At 43.4% G+C, this 15455-nt stretch overlaps 2 protein-coding genes across 3 annotated transcripts in view; both read right to left on the bottom strand.

Annotated features, from left to right (window-relative positions):
* Window positions 1-199: 199 nt before the first annotated feature.
* Window positions 200-1585, bottom strand: si:dkey-160o24.3 (N-acetyllactosaminide beta-1,3-N-acetylglucosaminyltransferase 2). Its single transcript, XM_068715321.1, has one exon. It carries the CDS (start codon window positions 1583-1585, stop codon window positions 200-202), a length of 1386 nt encoding a protein of 461 aa, XP_068571422.1.
* A 2386-nt stretch (window positions 1586-3971) lies between these two features.
* Window positions 3972-15455, bottom strand: part of nrg2b (neuregulin 2b) — a 50495-nt gene continuing 39011 nt past the window's right edge. For both annotated transcript variants that reach the window (XM_068714314.1, XM_068714315.1), the window contains 6 exons: window positions 13810-13912; window positions 12550-12676; window positions 11432-11556; window positions 10037-10252; window positions 8406-8589; window positions 3972-7009 (listed from right to left, as the gene is read on the bottom strand). In XM_068714314.1, the coding sequence (XP_068570415.1) occupies window positions 6533-7009; window positions 8406-8589; window positions 10037-10252; window positions 11432-11556; window positions 12550-12676; window positions 13810-13912 (1232 nt within the window). In that variant the 3' untranslated portion in view covers window positions 3972-6532. The remainder of the gene's footprint in view (window positions 7010-8405; window positions 8590-10036; window positions 10253-11431; window positions 11557-12549; window positions 12677-13809; window positions 13913-15455) is intronic.

The following is a 15455-nucleotide window of genomic DNA, read 5'->3' as shown; positions in this document are numbered from 1 at the left end:
GATTAAATATTGTTCAATCTATTGGCATGTCAATTGACCACATTGTTTAATATAATTAAATATAACCCTAGAACATGGATGCCTCAGATGCCTCAATAAATACTGTGTATATTATTACAGTGTCAGTTCTTCCTGACCGACAGCAGCTCACTAAAGACTGTAGTGGCAAAATTGTTCATTTGAGAAACTTTGGATGGTCCTACACTTTTATTGTGTTTTCATTCAAGTTTGCCTCTCTCAGAGGCGCATCCCAACACAGTGCCTGTGTCATTTTCATGGAGGCCCACAGTTTAACCACCTGGGTGGGGCTTCGTTTGTGGACCAATAGGATTGTGTGATACGAACACAGCTCCTCCTCTTCTTTCCTGTTAGGAAAGTCAAACGTGAGGAAGGCAGGGTGGTGGACTACCCGAGCGTTAAGCCGAACCATACACATCCCCACATAAACATCATCGATTGGGAACAGGTGAACCCTTTTAGACATGTGTTCTAGGCGTTTGGTCAACAGGCCTGAGTACACCACCCCTCCACCGCCTGCATACAGAGGATAGAGGCCCTTGTAGAAGCTGTCTGGGATAAAGTACTTGGACTGATTGACTCGGTTGGGTAAGCCTCCAACTATGACATCCCCAACCATGAAGTCTTCAATGGTCTTGTGTGCTTGTGGCTTCCTTAGCTGGTCCTGGAGGTACATCATCATCTTCGGGGTGTTGACAAAGACGTCGTCGTCCCCCTTAAAGACGAAGAGAGTCCGGTTGCAAGAGTGGGAGAACCAGCTCCAGAAGAGCACGTCTTTCAAGGTGAGATTAAAAAACGTGTCCCTGAAGTCCCACTGCAGAATGTCTCCATAACGTTCGCTCTCTATCTGCAGTAAGTCAGATGAACTAACACCCACATCTTCCTCTCTTCCTTTCCCGAGCAGGAACACCCTGCGGACGTATCCTCCACCTTCTCCTTCTCCTCCTACTTTACCTTTCCTCCACTGTCCTGCTACCCATCTCGCCTGGCCCCAGGTCTGTCGAATGGCCTGCCGGTTCTTAAAATTCTGCTCTGTTGACTTGATGGCCAGGAGAAGGAGAGGGGCCTCCCTCTCATCCTTCGCCCCAGCTCCACATACTCCATCTGGCTGGATGAGGGTTGGGTAGTCTCTCCTATGTATGTGGCTCACAAACTCTTGTAACTGCTGTGGTAGCTGATCAAAGCTTTTCCTCATGCTATCCAAGTTGGTAACTTCAGAGAAACCTTGCTTCCGTAGGGACTCATATAAGGTATCGTTGTCAGATCCCCTCTCAGTGTTGTTGGGGTGCAGGATGAGGTTGAAATGGCGGTCGATGGTCAGCTGGAGACGGTTCCAAATGGTGTCACCGTGCTGGCGCAGCTCCCAGAAAGTTTTAGGGAGTGGGCCGAAGCTCTGGTTGCTAAAAGTTCCGGGGGCCACAAAGTGATTAGGTCTCAGCCCTGTTGTGCCATCATTCATGGACAAACACAACATGACAGTAGCGTAGACGAACAGCAGGACCAGGGAGATGCATGGCGTGCACACGCACACCAACACTGTGCGCCAGCGACAGTAGAAGCTCGCCATTCAACTGCAAAATATTCCAATACTATGTTAGTTTGGACAAATCTTGAATCTGTGTAAAAAGAGATGTTTTTGAGTATCACAATACAATAAATGTGCCATGAGTTAGTGTATGCATGGACAGATAGTAAAACATAGTCATGAAAGAGAGCAAGGCTATATTGGACAGTTGACAAAACAACTGCACCAAAAGGTCCACTTAGTAGCTGTTCTGGAGTTTTCGATTGTATTGCATGATCTTCATCAGCAGATGAATTTTGCCCAGTTGGAATGTAAATTTGAAATGTTAAAATTTCTCTAGAGACTTGTGTAGCTACAATTCAATTACAAACTGAGCCAGATCAGCTGCCAAATGGACCTTGTGTTTTTATCCCCCAAATCCTAATTAAAGTTATTACCGATATGTCTACAGTTTAGTCAAACTAAGTTCGCGGGCGACTGTGGCTAAGTGGAGAGCAGGGCTGTCCTTCAATCAGAGGATCGGCATGCTAGTCGCATGTTGATGTGTCCTTGAGCAAGACACTTAACCCCAAAAGCTCCCGTAGCTGTGCCTACGGTGTAGAAATGTAATAGAATCTGAATTGTAAGTCGCTTTGGATAAAAGCGTCTGCGACTGTAATGTAAGTAATTTGGCAAGATGAGATCATCTTCTCTTAGGGTGCTGAAATAAATGAAGAGTCAACTGCTTTCTTTGCTTACCTGTTTTGAGTGAAGACTCCCACATTCATTGAACACTTGTCTGATTTGATAAGCAAAGCTGGTTGTCCATGCTAGTAATCCAACTGCCTCGTTATCCGAGCATTTCACGAGAAAAAGAAAATTAAAAAAAGATTGCTTCTCGAACAAGATGAAATCCAGATACTGTGAGTCAAGGTTCTTTCTCTTTGCTAGCCTAAAGTCATCTAACCAGCTGTGGTACAACCACATTTGTGTGAACAAAGATCACAACAGAAACACCATCTGACAAAAAGCAAACAGGGCTGACATGTTCTTCCTCCATCAAAAAAACGCTAACACAACAATCTGTAAGAGAGAGCTCGAGCAAAGCAGACTCTGCTTTTTAATGTCAACCTATATATCCCTCCACTATCCGAGTGAAACCTGTACAGAACAGGTCTAGTGGCCGGATAATAGGTCTGGAGAAGAATCCTCCTATACAAACTCCCATTTCTCCGCCCCCAACTCATCAGGTAAAACCGGACGTGTGAGGGAGAGACTCAAGTGCTTGTTGAAATGCCTGGGGTGCTTCTGGAATCCTGAACATTTTGTGTTTCATCACTTCTGGTAACAATGTAACCAGCAGTGGGTTTGGGAAGCACCTAAAGCACCCGTTGAAAAACACTCATGTTCAGAACGGGCCAAATGCTTGTCCTGTGGTGTCTCTGGAGAACCACTCCACACTGACAGAGAAATGAAGCTCTAGCCTGAGTTCAGTCAGGAAGACTCTTGCATGCCTAAAACTGTAGTTTTTTTCTCATATATCTGCCATTCACTCCTCACGAATGCTCACTCATAATTTCATTGCTGTCATTGCTCGAGGCTGTCAATCATGATATCAGCTGTTTAGATCAGCTTTATCATCACAAATCATCTGTTAATAACAAACAATTATCTTTTTTTCATCTAACTTGTCTCATTCGTTGCTCACTTGTTGATTTTACACCACTGCTGTCATTGTTACAAAACCTGTTGATGGTACATGTCTACACTCTACAAATTTTACTATCCAAATGAATGTTTTCTTTAAAAAACATTCTGGAGTAGCATGACACATTGCAAATAATCTATGAATAAATGTACATGCAGAAGGCACCATCATCCAGTTCATGGCCCATATTATAGACAAGGAGAATGCTGCCATCTACTGTTCATATCTCTTCAACTCCATTCTTACTGTACTTTTGGTGCACTTTGTTACCACTTCTTTATATAAATAAAGAAGAAACAACTATTGTTGTTTTTTGTGTGTGACAAAGATGACAGGACTGTTTCAAAATGGTAGGAATAAAGTTTTATTTTTCATATGAAGGGGTGGTTTTGGATTTGTCTTCTTTTACAAGTAGTATGTTTTGGATAAAACTTGCAAAAAATCATCTAGCATATTCCAAGATTGATGGACATGAAGAGAAAGGGGATTTATTGCTGAATGTTAAAATGAAGACACGTTTTTTTATTTTTTCACCGAGTGGAAAAACGATTTGCTTGCTGCTTTCTCCATGCACCCAACTACCAGTACCACTAGGACATGCAGGGGGTGAGAGGAGAGGAGAGTGGAGGGGGAGGAGAAGAGGGGAGGGGGGAGGGGGGAGAGGAGGGGCGAAGAGAGAGGGAGTTGGGAGGTAAAAAAGATAAAGGCAAACTGCTTGACAAACACAAACATGGCAGGGCTTGTGTGTGTGTGTGTGTGTGTGTGTGTGTGTGTGTGTGTGTGTGTGTGTGTGTGTGTGTGTGTGTGTGTGTGAGTGTGCATGTCGTATAAGGCTTTGTGTGTTTGTGTGTGCGTACATGTCTCAGTGTGTGCTTTGTTATGTGTGAGGAGTGCATAATGTGTGTGTGTGTGTGTGTGTGTGTCTGTATGTAAAGGGTAAGGGGGGAGTGCAGGGTGAGGAAAAAGAGGGCAGGGGGGGTGTTAACAATTCAACTAGCTCTAGAAGCACACTACCCTCACTTGCAGTATTTCCACGTTGCAAATCCCAGATTGATTACAGTGATAGTAAGACAAAACTAGCCAGACCTTTGGGTCATGAACCCAAATAATGTTTTTATATATTTCTAGCATGATTCCCCTAAATCTGAAGGGGTTTGTCGCCATTTTTAAGATACTTTCTATATCTGTGATCCATGCATCTCCTGTGTGGAAAAAAGCCCCAAAAAAACAACAACTCCACTTGTTGGAAATTAACTCTAATAAGGACACATTTTCCTCAGTGAGCTCCAAAGGGTCTCTAAACCCAATGTATATCTGAAGAGTTTCGGACACGATCAGCCTACCGTTAGTGTGCTGTTCAGTACACTTGTCTGGAGATGGGGCCTAAATTCATCTGCTAGTTGCTTCTGTAGGTCGGTTACGGGAGTGAGAAAGACATGACGGTGAGGGGCGGTGTGAGGTGGAGGGGGCGGACGGAGACAGACAGATAACAGATCATTCAGTCAATATGACCAAGCAAAGGAAGTTCAATCAATAAAGGTATAGGAATGCAAATCAAGGATGCAGTAATCAGTATCATCATATACCGTTGTTTGGCTGTGAGCTTAAGAAAAAGTAGAATCGGACTCAGACACTCGCTCTCTAGCAGCGTGAACCTGCACGCAGCGACCCGCGAGCGATTTTGACCCATCGGAGCAGCGCCATCGTTACAGGTGGTGAAAGGTGGTGGCGATTCCAGGGGCCCGCAGTTGGAGAGGGCCCGTAAAGTAGCAGGTTTATATTAGTAAAAGAAGAAGAGGGAGGGAACCCAGAGCAGTATCCTCCTCTCAGGGGCCACAGACTTCCTAGCTACACCCCTGCAACATAGTGAACAGATGTGGTCTCTGCATCATTTTTTCATCATCATCATCATTGTGACCCACACGTAGCGACAAACATGCCCACTTACACACATACACACAACCTTTTAAAGTAAAAAAAAGAAAAAGCATTTGAATCTCCCTTCTGATTCTAATAGTTTTTACTCACGCTTCCTTAATCATGGCCACGAGTGAACGCAACAAACCTGACGGACAGACAGGAGGGAGAGTGAGGGGATGTGGATCTGGCCTGCGGACTGAACTGTGACTGAGATGACGTGCACTCACTGCTTTGAGTCTTTTGGCTGTGATGTGATGGGGAAGTCCTGAGACACAGTGCGGCTCTAAGCTGCTGGCATAGGAAACGGGCGGGCTGGGCAGTCCACGGGAGGCCAGAGTCAGGCTGGATTACAACTGGATTGGTTAGGTTCGGTTTGGATCGGCAGCTCCCTGGCCAATGACTGCTCACGGAGGGAGGTTCTTACAGTGCAATGGAGCTTCTGGCAGCGTGAGGATTGGTGAGAGGAGCATGTCAGTCAAACAAGAGACCACACTTTTCAAGGTGAACGGCGGCGCCAACTGAATGAGGCTTTATGGGGTGTACATACAGGCACACAAACACACACACACACACACACACACACACACACACACACACTGCAACCACCACCAATGTCATGGCAGCACCCTGAACACCTACACAGGAATCTGGATTTACTTCCCCCCAACAACTCCCTCACACTCTTGTTTTCACAGGAATAACAACAAATGACTGACAGGCAGCGAACGAGGACATAAATGGCCAATGTGATTCATCCGAGAAAAACTACCCTACACTTCCGGTTGCGTCAGTGACTAATGTCCCTGTGAATCGAGCGCGTCGCGTGGATCATACTCATGTAAACAGACACCTTTTACACAGGAGGAATCAATATTGCATGATGACATAATCAGATCACAGTTCAAAAAGAGGAAGATCCCAAATCAGAGAAAAAACCAAAGCAAAAGGAAGGAAGAGGGTTGGTCTCTATAAAAAACGAGGAGTCTTTATAAGAAAGGCTACAAAAACTCAATGGGACCTCCGACTTCAGCATACAGCAAAAGGCACCACAATATTATTCTATTTATCTAACTTGTGAAAAAATTGGCACGTAATTCTCTTATTTTTTCATCTCTCATAATGCTGTAAATCAAAAAACTTTACATATAAATATTTCCCCCCCGTTATAAAAAAAGTCTTTGCTGTTAGCTAGTAGACAATTTTTGCTGAAATGAAAATAAATATTTCATTTGTTTAGAATATCTGTCTGTTATACAAAATAAAAATATTTCTCCTAGGTGCAGGTCTCTAGTCCACTGGTTGTGTGTACAGTAGGAGGAAGGGGAGTGTGTGAGGTGGAGGGGTGGGTGGTGTCGGGAGGGGGGGGGGGGGGGGGTTAAGTCTTAAAGGGGCATGTTGTCAGCCTTGGAGCGATGTGACTGGGAGCCGCGGCTCTGCCCGTTGCTGCGTGTCCCCGGCCGACTCAGCCCGCGGTGAGTCCGTGTGTCCGCACCAGATGACGCATGGTAACCTGGGGCGATTTGGGGCGGGTCCATGTTCATGTTCTGCATACTAAGGAAAGGCGTGCTCTCCCCGTGACCATCCTCTTCCTCCTCCTCTTCCTCCTCCTCCTCTGACTGGCTGAAGCTCTGTGAGCTGTAGTCCCGTAGGCCCGTTGAACGCTGGGAGATGTGTCCATTGAGGCGGTTGCGTTGCGGGCGGCGCCGGCTCCGGATGGGTTCCCGCGAAGAGGCGTACTCCTGCGTGGTCTCATAGGCCTCGTCGTCAGGGAGACGGTAGGGGCTGGACGGTAGACTTCCTGTGCTCTCCGTCAGGTAGGGTCGCCGCGGACGCCGAGGCTGTCTGTATAAACTCCCATCCTAAAACGTAAAATAGAGTGGAGGACTTGATGGAAACTGAATATGTTAAATATGTATGTTTGGCAATGGTTTGCTCAAAGGAACTTCAGCAGGGTGGTTGCCAACACAGGGATTTGAACCATCAGGTTAAAGGTTAAGTCTGATTATATACTATATTTTATCTGATTAAAAGAAGAAAGACAAAAGCAAAACCAACAATTAACTCATCCGACTAACAAGTATATCTACCTAAAGCCTGATATACAGAGCAGAATGAATATCATTTTATTCCCTAGAGGAAAACGCAAGTCACCTCAGAGTACTGGGCTAAATTTACACATCAAAAATGGCATCTTGCTGTGTTGTTGGGTGCCAGAATCGAAAGAGAATGGATCCAACTTGAAATTGTATTGCATCCCTTTGAGATGACAAATTGTGATTCGAGGCTCTAGCGAGCTACAACATCAGCAAAGCAAAGTTGTCACAGTTGTTGCACCTCAGCGGTGAGCTCATCGCTCACGCAGAAGGCTAAACTATAAACTATTAGAGAGATGGAGAGAAAATGTTGCTAATAGTTTAGCCTACCTCTAACCGCAGCCGGGAGCCTTTGGTTGCGGTTAGCAGAAGCTAAATTATTGTTAGCATTTTCTCTCCATCTCCGAAAAGCTTCACCAACATTGTCAGACTTTCTTTAGGCACCTGTTGCCAATGCTGAAATAGCAAGCTTTTTTCTGCTGGATAGTTATAGGCATACAAAGACGTATACTATGTGCGTAAAGGTCTGGCCATTGAGTCAGCGAGTAGGTTCATTTTTTCAAATAACACCCACGCTGCCGGATAGTGAGTGACTTTACATATTCAAGGAAACTTTTTTTTTTCGCCAGCCATTATGAAAACAAACAAGTTAACAAAACTTGCTACCCAGCGTTGGCTAACGTGTTCAGATAAATATTCTGCCACCACTTAAGCTCCGCTTTGCTCACCAAAATACATCATTATGATTGCTAACATAAAAGTGGCCTAGTCCTCTGTGCCACAGAGCTCCAGTGTTTGTAAAAACGATAACAAACACATCAGTGAGCCACACTGTTGGGTTGAGTTGATCCCACATACACCGTCCTGCTGCCACGAATACTCACTAGAGCACTAAATGTATTATTCAGCGGCTGAAAATAGTCCCCAACAAAGGCACACTATTTAATCCTGTTTGACTAATTTTAACTAAAAACTACACTGTCCAGCTGTTTTGGGAAATTATTTTGTCTTTAGAAACAATAAAAATGTTTGTGACCCATTTATTTTTTAAAGAAAGAGATATAGACTCTATAGTTGAAAAAATACAGCCCTATCCGTTAACTGATGGCATTTTGTCATCATCACCGTCATCGGTATGTGTGTACTGTATTTGACTACGCACATCGGGGCATCGTAGCAGCGGCTGGTCGTCCTCTCTATGGTAGACAGCTGCGGCGGGGGGCAGGGAGAGGGCGTGGCTTGTGTTGGGCGAGGTGATCTGGAAGGTGGGCACCTGGGGCGGCAACGGGGGGTAGTGGAACTCCACCGGAGACAGCCGCGCTGGCGTGGTCAGCGCCGACACATACCTGGACGAGGAAGACAGTGGCAGATTATTGAGGACTCTGAATTGCATCTTGAGGTGGGATACAAAAGTGACGGGCGGGAAGCACTTTTCTGTTGCACACACACTTTCAGTATCACCCATTCTGTCAGTGAGGGCCACCCATCTGTTTTCCAAACCACTTGTTGTAGGGGCTGGAGCCTACCCAGCATGCACTGGGCAAGAAGAGGGGCACACCCTGGACAGGTCGCCAGGCAATCACAGGGCTGACACACACAGACTAACAACATTCACGCTTGTTTCCAGTCCACCTGACCTGCAAGACTTTGGACTGTGGTTGGAAATATACAAACTCCACACAGAAACACTGCAGCCAGCTGGCTCCGGCTCGCACGCAGTGACCTTTTTGCCATGAAACAACAGTGTTAACTGCTGAGCCACCTCGCCACCCACTCAGTCCATCCCAAGAATATTTACAACATTACTGTGCCTTCGCATATGACTGCTGCACCTCGTTGAGTTTAGCTGTTAATGCACAGTTTTGCTAGAGAAAAGAGTCAACATAGCACCACATTGATTTACGCTTATCAATAATTACATATTTGTCCCATCAAAATTTATTGGAACTCTGAATTTGTATGAAATGATATAAGAAGCACAACAGCAGGACACAAAGCAGATTACCTCTAGTTGTTATGTTGAATAGACTAAATAAATAAAATCATGTAAAAACACACTCCTTTAGAAGTTATTAAACATGAAAAAGTTAAGAGAATAATCTTGTTCAATATCAAGAATCTGTATGATAGTATTGCACACAGGTAATACAAACAGCTAAATACATGAATGTCAAGTCTGTTTATTAAGTACTGGGCATTCTGGGACATGTAGGAAACCATTAAGGTGGTAAATGTTAAAATTAAAGTGGTTTAATTATTTCATTACCTTCACTACCACCACAGCACTGGTTCATACATTCACATTACAATATACTGTGTATCTGGGTGATGCAGTCTTTGAAAAATTACATTACAGTCATTTAGCAGACGCTTTTATCCAAAGCGACTTACAATTCAGTATCTATCTACTCACCGTAGACGCAGCTACGGGAGCAATTTTTGGGGTTAAGTGTCTTGCTCAAGGACACATTGACATGAGACTAGTAGAGCAGGAGCCGGGGATCGAACCGACGACCCTCTGATTGAAAGGCGGCTCTCCACTTAGCCACGGTCACCCCTATAAATAAAAATAACTAATAACTGCCACTTGGTGTTGCTAAAGAAGGGCTGGTGTGATAAAAAACAAAATAAAGTAAAAGTGTTGGATAGTCATGAACAGAGACAGTGTTAAATACTAACACCATCACACAAACCACACACACACACACACACACACACACACACACACACACACACACACACACACACACACACACACACACACACACACACACACATTACCACCTTCCCTACCTGTCACTGTGAGGCGAGTCTCTTAGAGAGTCGTAGGAGTCCCCGTACTGCATTCCCAGTCCGGACATGTCTGTGCAGCCCCAGTGAGCAGCCCTCCTCGCCATGCATGCTGGGCTGCTGCACTTACTGGTTCCCACAGAGCTGGACAGCCCACCTGACTGGCAGTCTGAGTTCATGCTCTCTGTTCGCTCCATGCTCCACGTCTGCTCCTCGTGTCTGCAGGTGTGGGTGTTAGCAGAAAAAGTTAAAAAAAGTTACAGCAGCACTGAGGAGGCAGGAGGATACAGAGGAGGACGGCATGCTGGGTAAAGACACTATACTGCAAAAATGTTGACATGCATGGTCTATCAAAGCACCATAAAGTGATTAATTTGATTTAAAAAAAAAAAAGAGTCAACAACATGTGAGCCATAGGTTGATACACTACATCAAAGTGCACTGCAATAAGTCTGTAGGGTCAATGTTCTTCCCTCCAGTGGTGAAACGTTTCATAATTCAGCTGTAAAATGTTGTATTTCATATAATGACGCTGGTGTGATTTTCCAGTGCAAATCTCTGTGAGTTTTTCTCCTCTTGATTCAGTTGATATTGTCGTGATACTTGAGGAATAAACTGCCATCATTTTCAAAACAAGTTTAACTACACTGCCAACAAGTCGTTAAAGGTTTGGTTCACACAAGTCACATTTTATGACTTAGCCCTTGTGTTTTCTACCCATGCAGGTAGCATTGGTTTTAACTGTACACATTTTGAGATAGCCGTCTCTGAGATTTCTGCTGCCGCCACAATACAAGAATCAATACAATACAATAAGTGAAGTGCATAATTATTATTTTTTGCCAGCAAACAAAAAACTTGAAACAATGTTCCTGATACTCTGGATGATCCAAAGCACTCACTGCCAACGGCTCTCACTGGAGCTACTTTCAACAAATTAGTCCCTACGAAAACTGAAACTTTTATATGGATGTTCAATCAGTGTTGATAAAAAATGTAGTCATTTGTAGCAATACATTCTTCAATGCATGCTAGATTGACCTAGAAAGCTGATTCTACATGTACCGGGATGCATTGCCTCATCTCTATGCACCACCCCCATCACTCCACCCAGCAGCCGGGAAACACAACAAGGGAAACTTCTGTTGGTCTTGTGAAGCAGCAGCATTTGTTGGTGCACTGGCTGCAAACTGTACATTCACTTAATATCTTCACTGCTAAACTTAAACTCTCTTCTGCTCTGATATTCAATTGACAACATTTACCATCAACACTGATTGGACATCTACATAAAAAGGCAACACATTTTCCCTTTAATAACTGAAAGTTTAAGAAGAAAAATCATTATCTTCGCCTGTGTATGTGGCCCATCTGGATGTGCGTGTGTGGCAGGTCTACCTGGAAGCAGGTGAGGCAGTGGTAGAGTGGTGGGAGTGGGTAGACATTCGACTGCCTGCGTAGTTGCCCGTACCCTCAGCTCCGTGGCTGATCACACACTTTGTCGGGACGCTCTTGGAGATGTACTGCAACACACACACAAAATCATTTGAATACTTTATACTGTTTTCATGTTTCAAAGAACAAACATATCACACAATGGTTGAGTATACATAAATATAAAGTGATATTTAAGGATGAGAAGATTGTCCTGCACAGATCTTTTGGAACTCATCAATTCTTGTTCATTGTTGCCATTATGCTGACTCATGCACATTTAGTCTCCAGGAGAATGGTAGGTGTTTCTGCCCTGTTTTGCACAGCTTTGTGTCACCATATTTCCCTAAGTTGTCAGTGGATCAGAGCTTTATTGACACAAAGATTTTTCTGATGGCTAAAAAAACCTTCTTGGCCAAAGCTCTGTGGGCTTCCTCTGCAGTTTGCTCAGGCGAAGCTGACATCCACTTCTAGTGTCTTCTTCTTCTTCTGTACCTCCTTTTGCATGAACGAATATCTTCTGAAAATCCTATTTATAGACAGTTATATTTAATTAAAAGCACTGACAAATCTGGCTTTATTTCAGCAGCACTTAAGATAAGAAAGCAAAGTCAATCTGGAGATTACAAAATGTGACTTTGATGCATCCTGATTAGAAGCTAATAGATCATTGCAAATGTATTGCTTTGTTTTACTGTATTATTGTTATTGTTGGCTACCAGAAGCACACCACTCTACCACTCTGGCACACATTTTGAGCTTAACTAGCAGTTGTCATAATAATTTAAAGAAATATAAGAAGCCTTATAAAACAACGTATCCCTCTTGACATGAAGTAAGTAACTTTTCCTCATTTTGACGTGCAATCTAATCATTGATGCATTTTAAAAAAACGGTGGTTACTTATTTATTTCTGCCCTGAGAGCAGCTCTGCCTCTGAGGACATCTTGACCCTGTCAGGAGTGACCTGTTGTGGGTTTCCTTTCAGCATGAAGTGCAGGGTTGGCAGGAGGTGACTTTACTTCTCAGGATCACCTGCGCCTGCCTCTGCTGTGTGTTGGCACTGCTTGAACTGAACTCACATCAACCATGGGGATCTCCTCTGGGCCGTGCCCGGGGTGTTTGGGTACGTTGGTCATGCGGTTGGGTTGCTCCACACACTGATTCTGGTTCTGGTGTAGGTGACTGTGCATCTTCTTCCTCTGCTTCCTGGAGGGGTGGTGATGAAGGAACAATCAGTGATCTGGCAAAGGTGCTAAACTAGAGACAGTGACTGATATCAGTTTGCTGTTACTATAATTGCTCGTTAAAAATCCCTTCCATCTTACTCTCTTCTTAGCTTTCACTACATCATGGCACTTCACTTATCACATGATCGTTTTATGGATACAGCAATATCATCAAGGTACAGCAGCAATGACTCTATTGCACACCTATGAATTAAAGCTTATTCTTCTGTTGTAGTTACTGTGAAAGGCTCAATCCAGACTATACAGGAAAATCTAACATAAAGAGCAGTTAGGATTAATTCATAAGTGAAGGCTCTTGATTCCCTTGATGTGATTGGGTATTAGGTGGTTTATATCGTGCTGTCAACATGACAAACCCACCTACAAATAAACAAGCAAACAAACAAATAATTAGCTTTTTGCTAATATATGTGATGGATAATTATTCACTGTACAGTAGTGGTAGAAAGCAACTCAGTACACTTACTCAAGTACTTTACTTAAGTTCAATTTTGAGCTACTCTACTTGAATATTCAATATAATGCTTATTGGCAGCTGAAGTTACTATTTTAAAAAATGCCATGAAAATCTATAAAACACAATGCTTTATTAAATATTAAGTCAGTCGTTCCCAACATTTTAGGCTTGGGACCTCTTGCAAAAAACTATGTGTGTAGTTGGGGTCTCTCGTCACATTTCTAGGAGTTAATAGCAGTTCCATCAAAGAGTGATTTCCCCTCTAAACAGCTCAAATGATTTCCTATAACAAAGTCCTAAGTTGTGAAATTATCCAATGTTTCACAAAAAGTTAATTGGATTGGATTTTTTCCTTCTTTACTGCCCCATTTATGATCTCATGACCCCTCAGATTTGTCTTGTGACCCTTTGGAGCACTTGCCTTAAAGCTAGCTGTATATAAGCTAGTGGAGCTTCACCGTGACACAATGATGCATCAGTAACCATCTATTAATACAGTATATAATAATATATCACTCACAGGAGAAAAAACGTGTATTGTTAGTTACATTTCTTTTTTCTACAGTGGGTTACTTTGAAGGTTTGGAGTCTTTCATACATAGGGAGTCATTTATGTTCCCTTCAAAGACACATACTTGGTTTTGCAGTAGGCCACCACACAAACGATGCCAACCACCAGCAGCGCCACACAGATGCCTGTGATCGTCAGCACCCGCCTCTGATAGAGCTCCTCGGCCTCTGTGGACGGAAACACACACACACACACACACACACACACACACACACACACACACACACACACACACACACACACACACACACACAGATACACACACACACACACATACACACACACAAAACAGCATGAGCGCTACTCCATTGATGGTAGCTACAGAAACAGTTTTCTCCCTATTATCTGCTGCCATCCTGTCCCCTGTGCTGCCTATGAAACAACTCTTGCTCTACAATGTCACATGCCTTTCAATTTTAACTGTACTACAGTCAAACAGTGCTACTACTACAACGCAGGAGTAATTACACAAGCTCACAAATACTAGGATGAAAAGCTCAGCTGTAAACCTGCATCCTGACACAGACTTCCTGCTGTCCCTACACAAGTGAATTTACAATGGGGATGTAATGCTACAGATGGCACTGGTGGTGATCTGAATGCATGCCTGTAGGGATGGGATCATCAAAAGTCGTCCAGATGGAAAAAAGAAGGAAAGCATTTTTTGTTCAAAGTGTTGACGCCGCCTGAGAGTGTAAAAGTTTAGTATTCACAAAGCTCACCATAACTATAACTGTCACAAAAGTTAAAGTAAATGCAAGACATGATTTGTTATTTTTTGACATTAGTTAATTAATTTATATATTTAAAATATAGTGAATATGTATTAATGATCTGTTTTTATTTTGTATACGTTCCTGTGCTTGTATGAACTGGTGATGTTTTGTACACTATCGTTTCACAGAAGGTGACCCTGAGGTGGTCATACTGAAGGCCTTTTGATGACAAAGACAATAAACAGTAAAGCATTTCTAAAGTTATGTTTTGAAACAGAATTTAAGGGGTTACGTCCCACTGTGAGTGGGGTTTCTATTTTTTGTCACAGCAAACATCAATAATCTGTATAAAAATGATAAAATAGTAACTTAAGAGCAGGCTTGAAGCAGCTTTTTGCTGCCCTCTCTGGTTGACCTTTTTTAAGCCTGTTTCACCTCTGACCACAGCATCACTGATAAATAGAGTTGGTGAATCCGTTCTTACTCCCAACTCGTCAAAAAACGCTGCTTGGTCAGTGCCCTTTGGCGTCTGTACTGTCCCACCAACGCACCCTTTAGTGTCTGTATGGGACACACCGGGCTGTCAACTAACTCCAATTTAGATCTTTTGCATTTTTATAGAGCAACTGACATAATATAAAGAGAGGTTACCTTTAATGGAAGTTTATTCTGAAAAGAGACTGTATGCATATAATGATCGGTGTGAGACATCATCTCTGTTGGTCAAAAACTGACACCAGAGGGGTCTAGAGTGTCATAGTTTAAACCGTAGGTCCACAGACCAAGCTGCAGTAATTGACGAGTTGGGAGTGAGATCGTGTTGGGTTGGGTGGGTTCAGGAGTGGGCTTTGTTGCCCCAGGAAACACCTCAAACAGTGATGTCACAAGGTCCTGAGTACTCTTCTACATCACTGCTGCAAGGTGAGAAGTTAAACCACTGGAGGTCAGCAGGGTGTGTTAAGTTATTCTATAAAAAATATTTTAGTTATCTAAA

This window comes from Cebidichthys violaceus, unplaced genomic scaffold, assembly GCF_023349555.1.
Source record: "Cebidichthys violaceus isolate CVI_PGR_0920_01 unplaced genomic scaffold, fCebVio1.0.p SCAF_2, whole genome shotgun sequence".
Lineage (NCBI taxonomy): Eukaryota > Metazoa > Chordata > Actinopteri > Perciformes > Stichaeidae > Cebidichthys > Cebidichthys violaceus.
The sequence above is the reverse complement of the archived record's forward strand: the minus strand, read 5'-3'. Positions and strand labels throughout refer to the sequence as shown.

What these genes read in the sequence shown, in the direction of transcription:
- si:dkey-160o24.3 (XM_068715321.1), bottom strand. Translation starts at nt 1,585, where the DNA reads ATGGCGAGCTTCTACTGTCGCTGGCGCACAGTGTTGGTGTGCGTGTGC.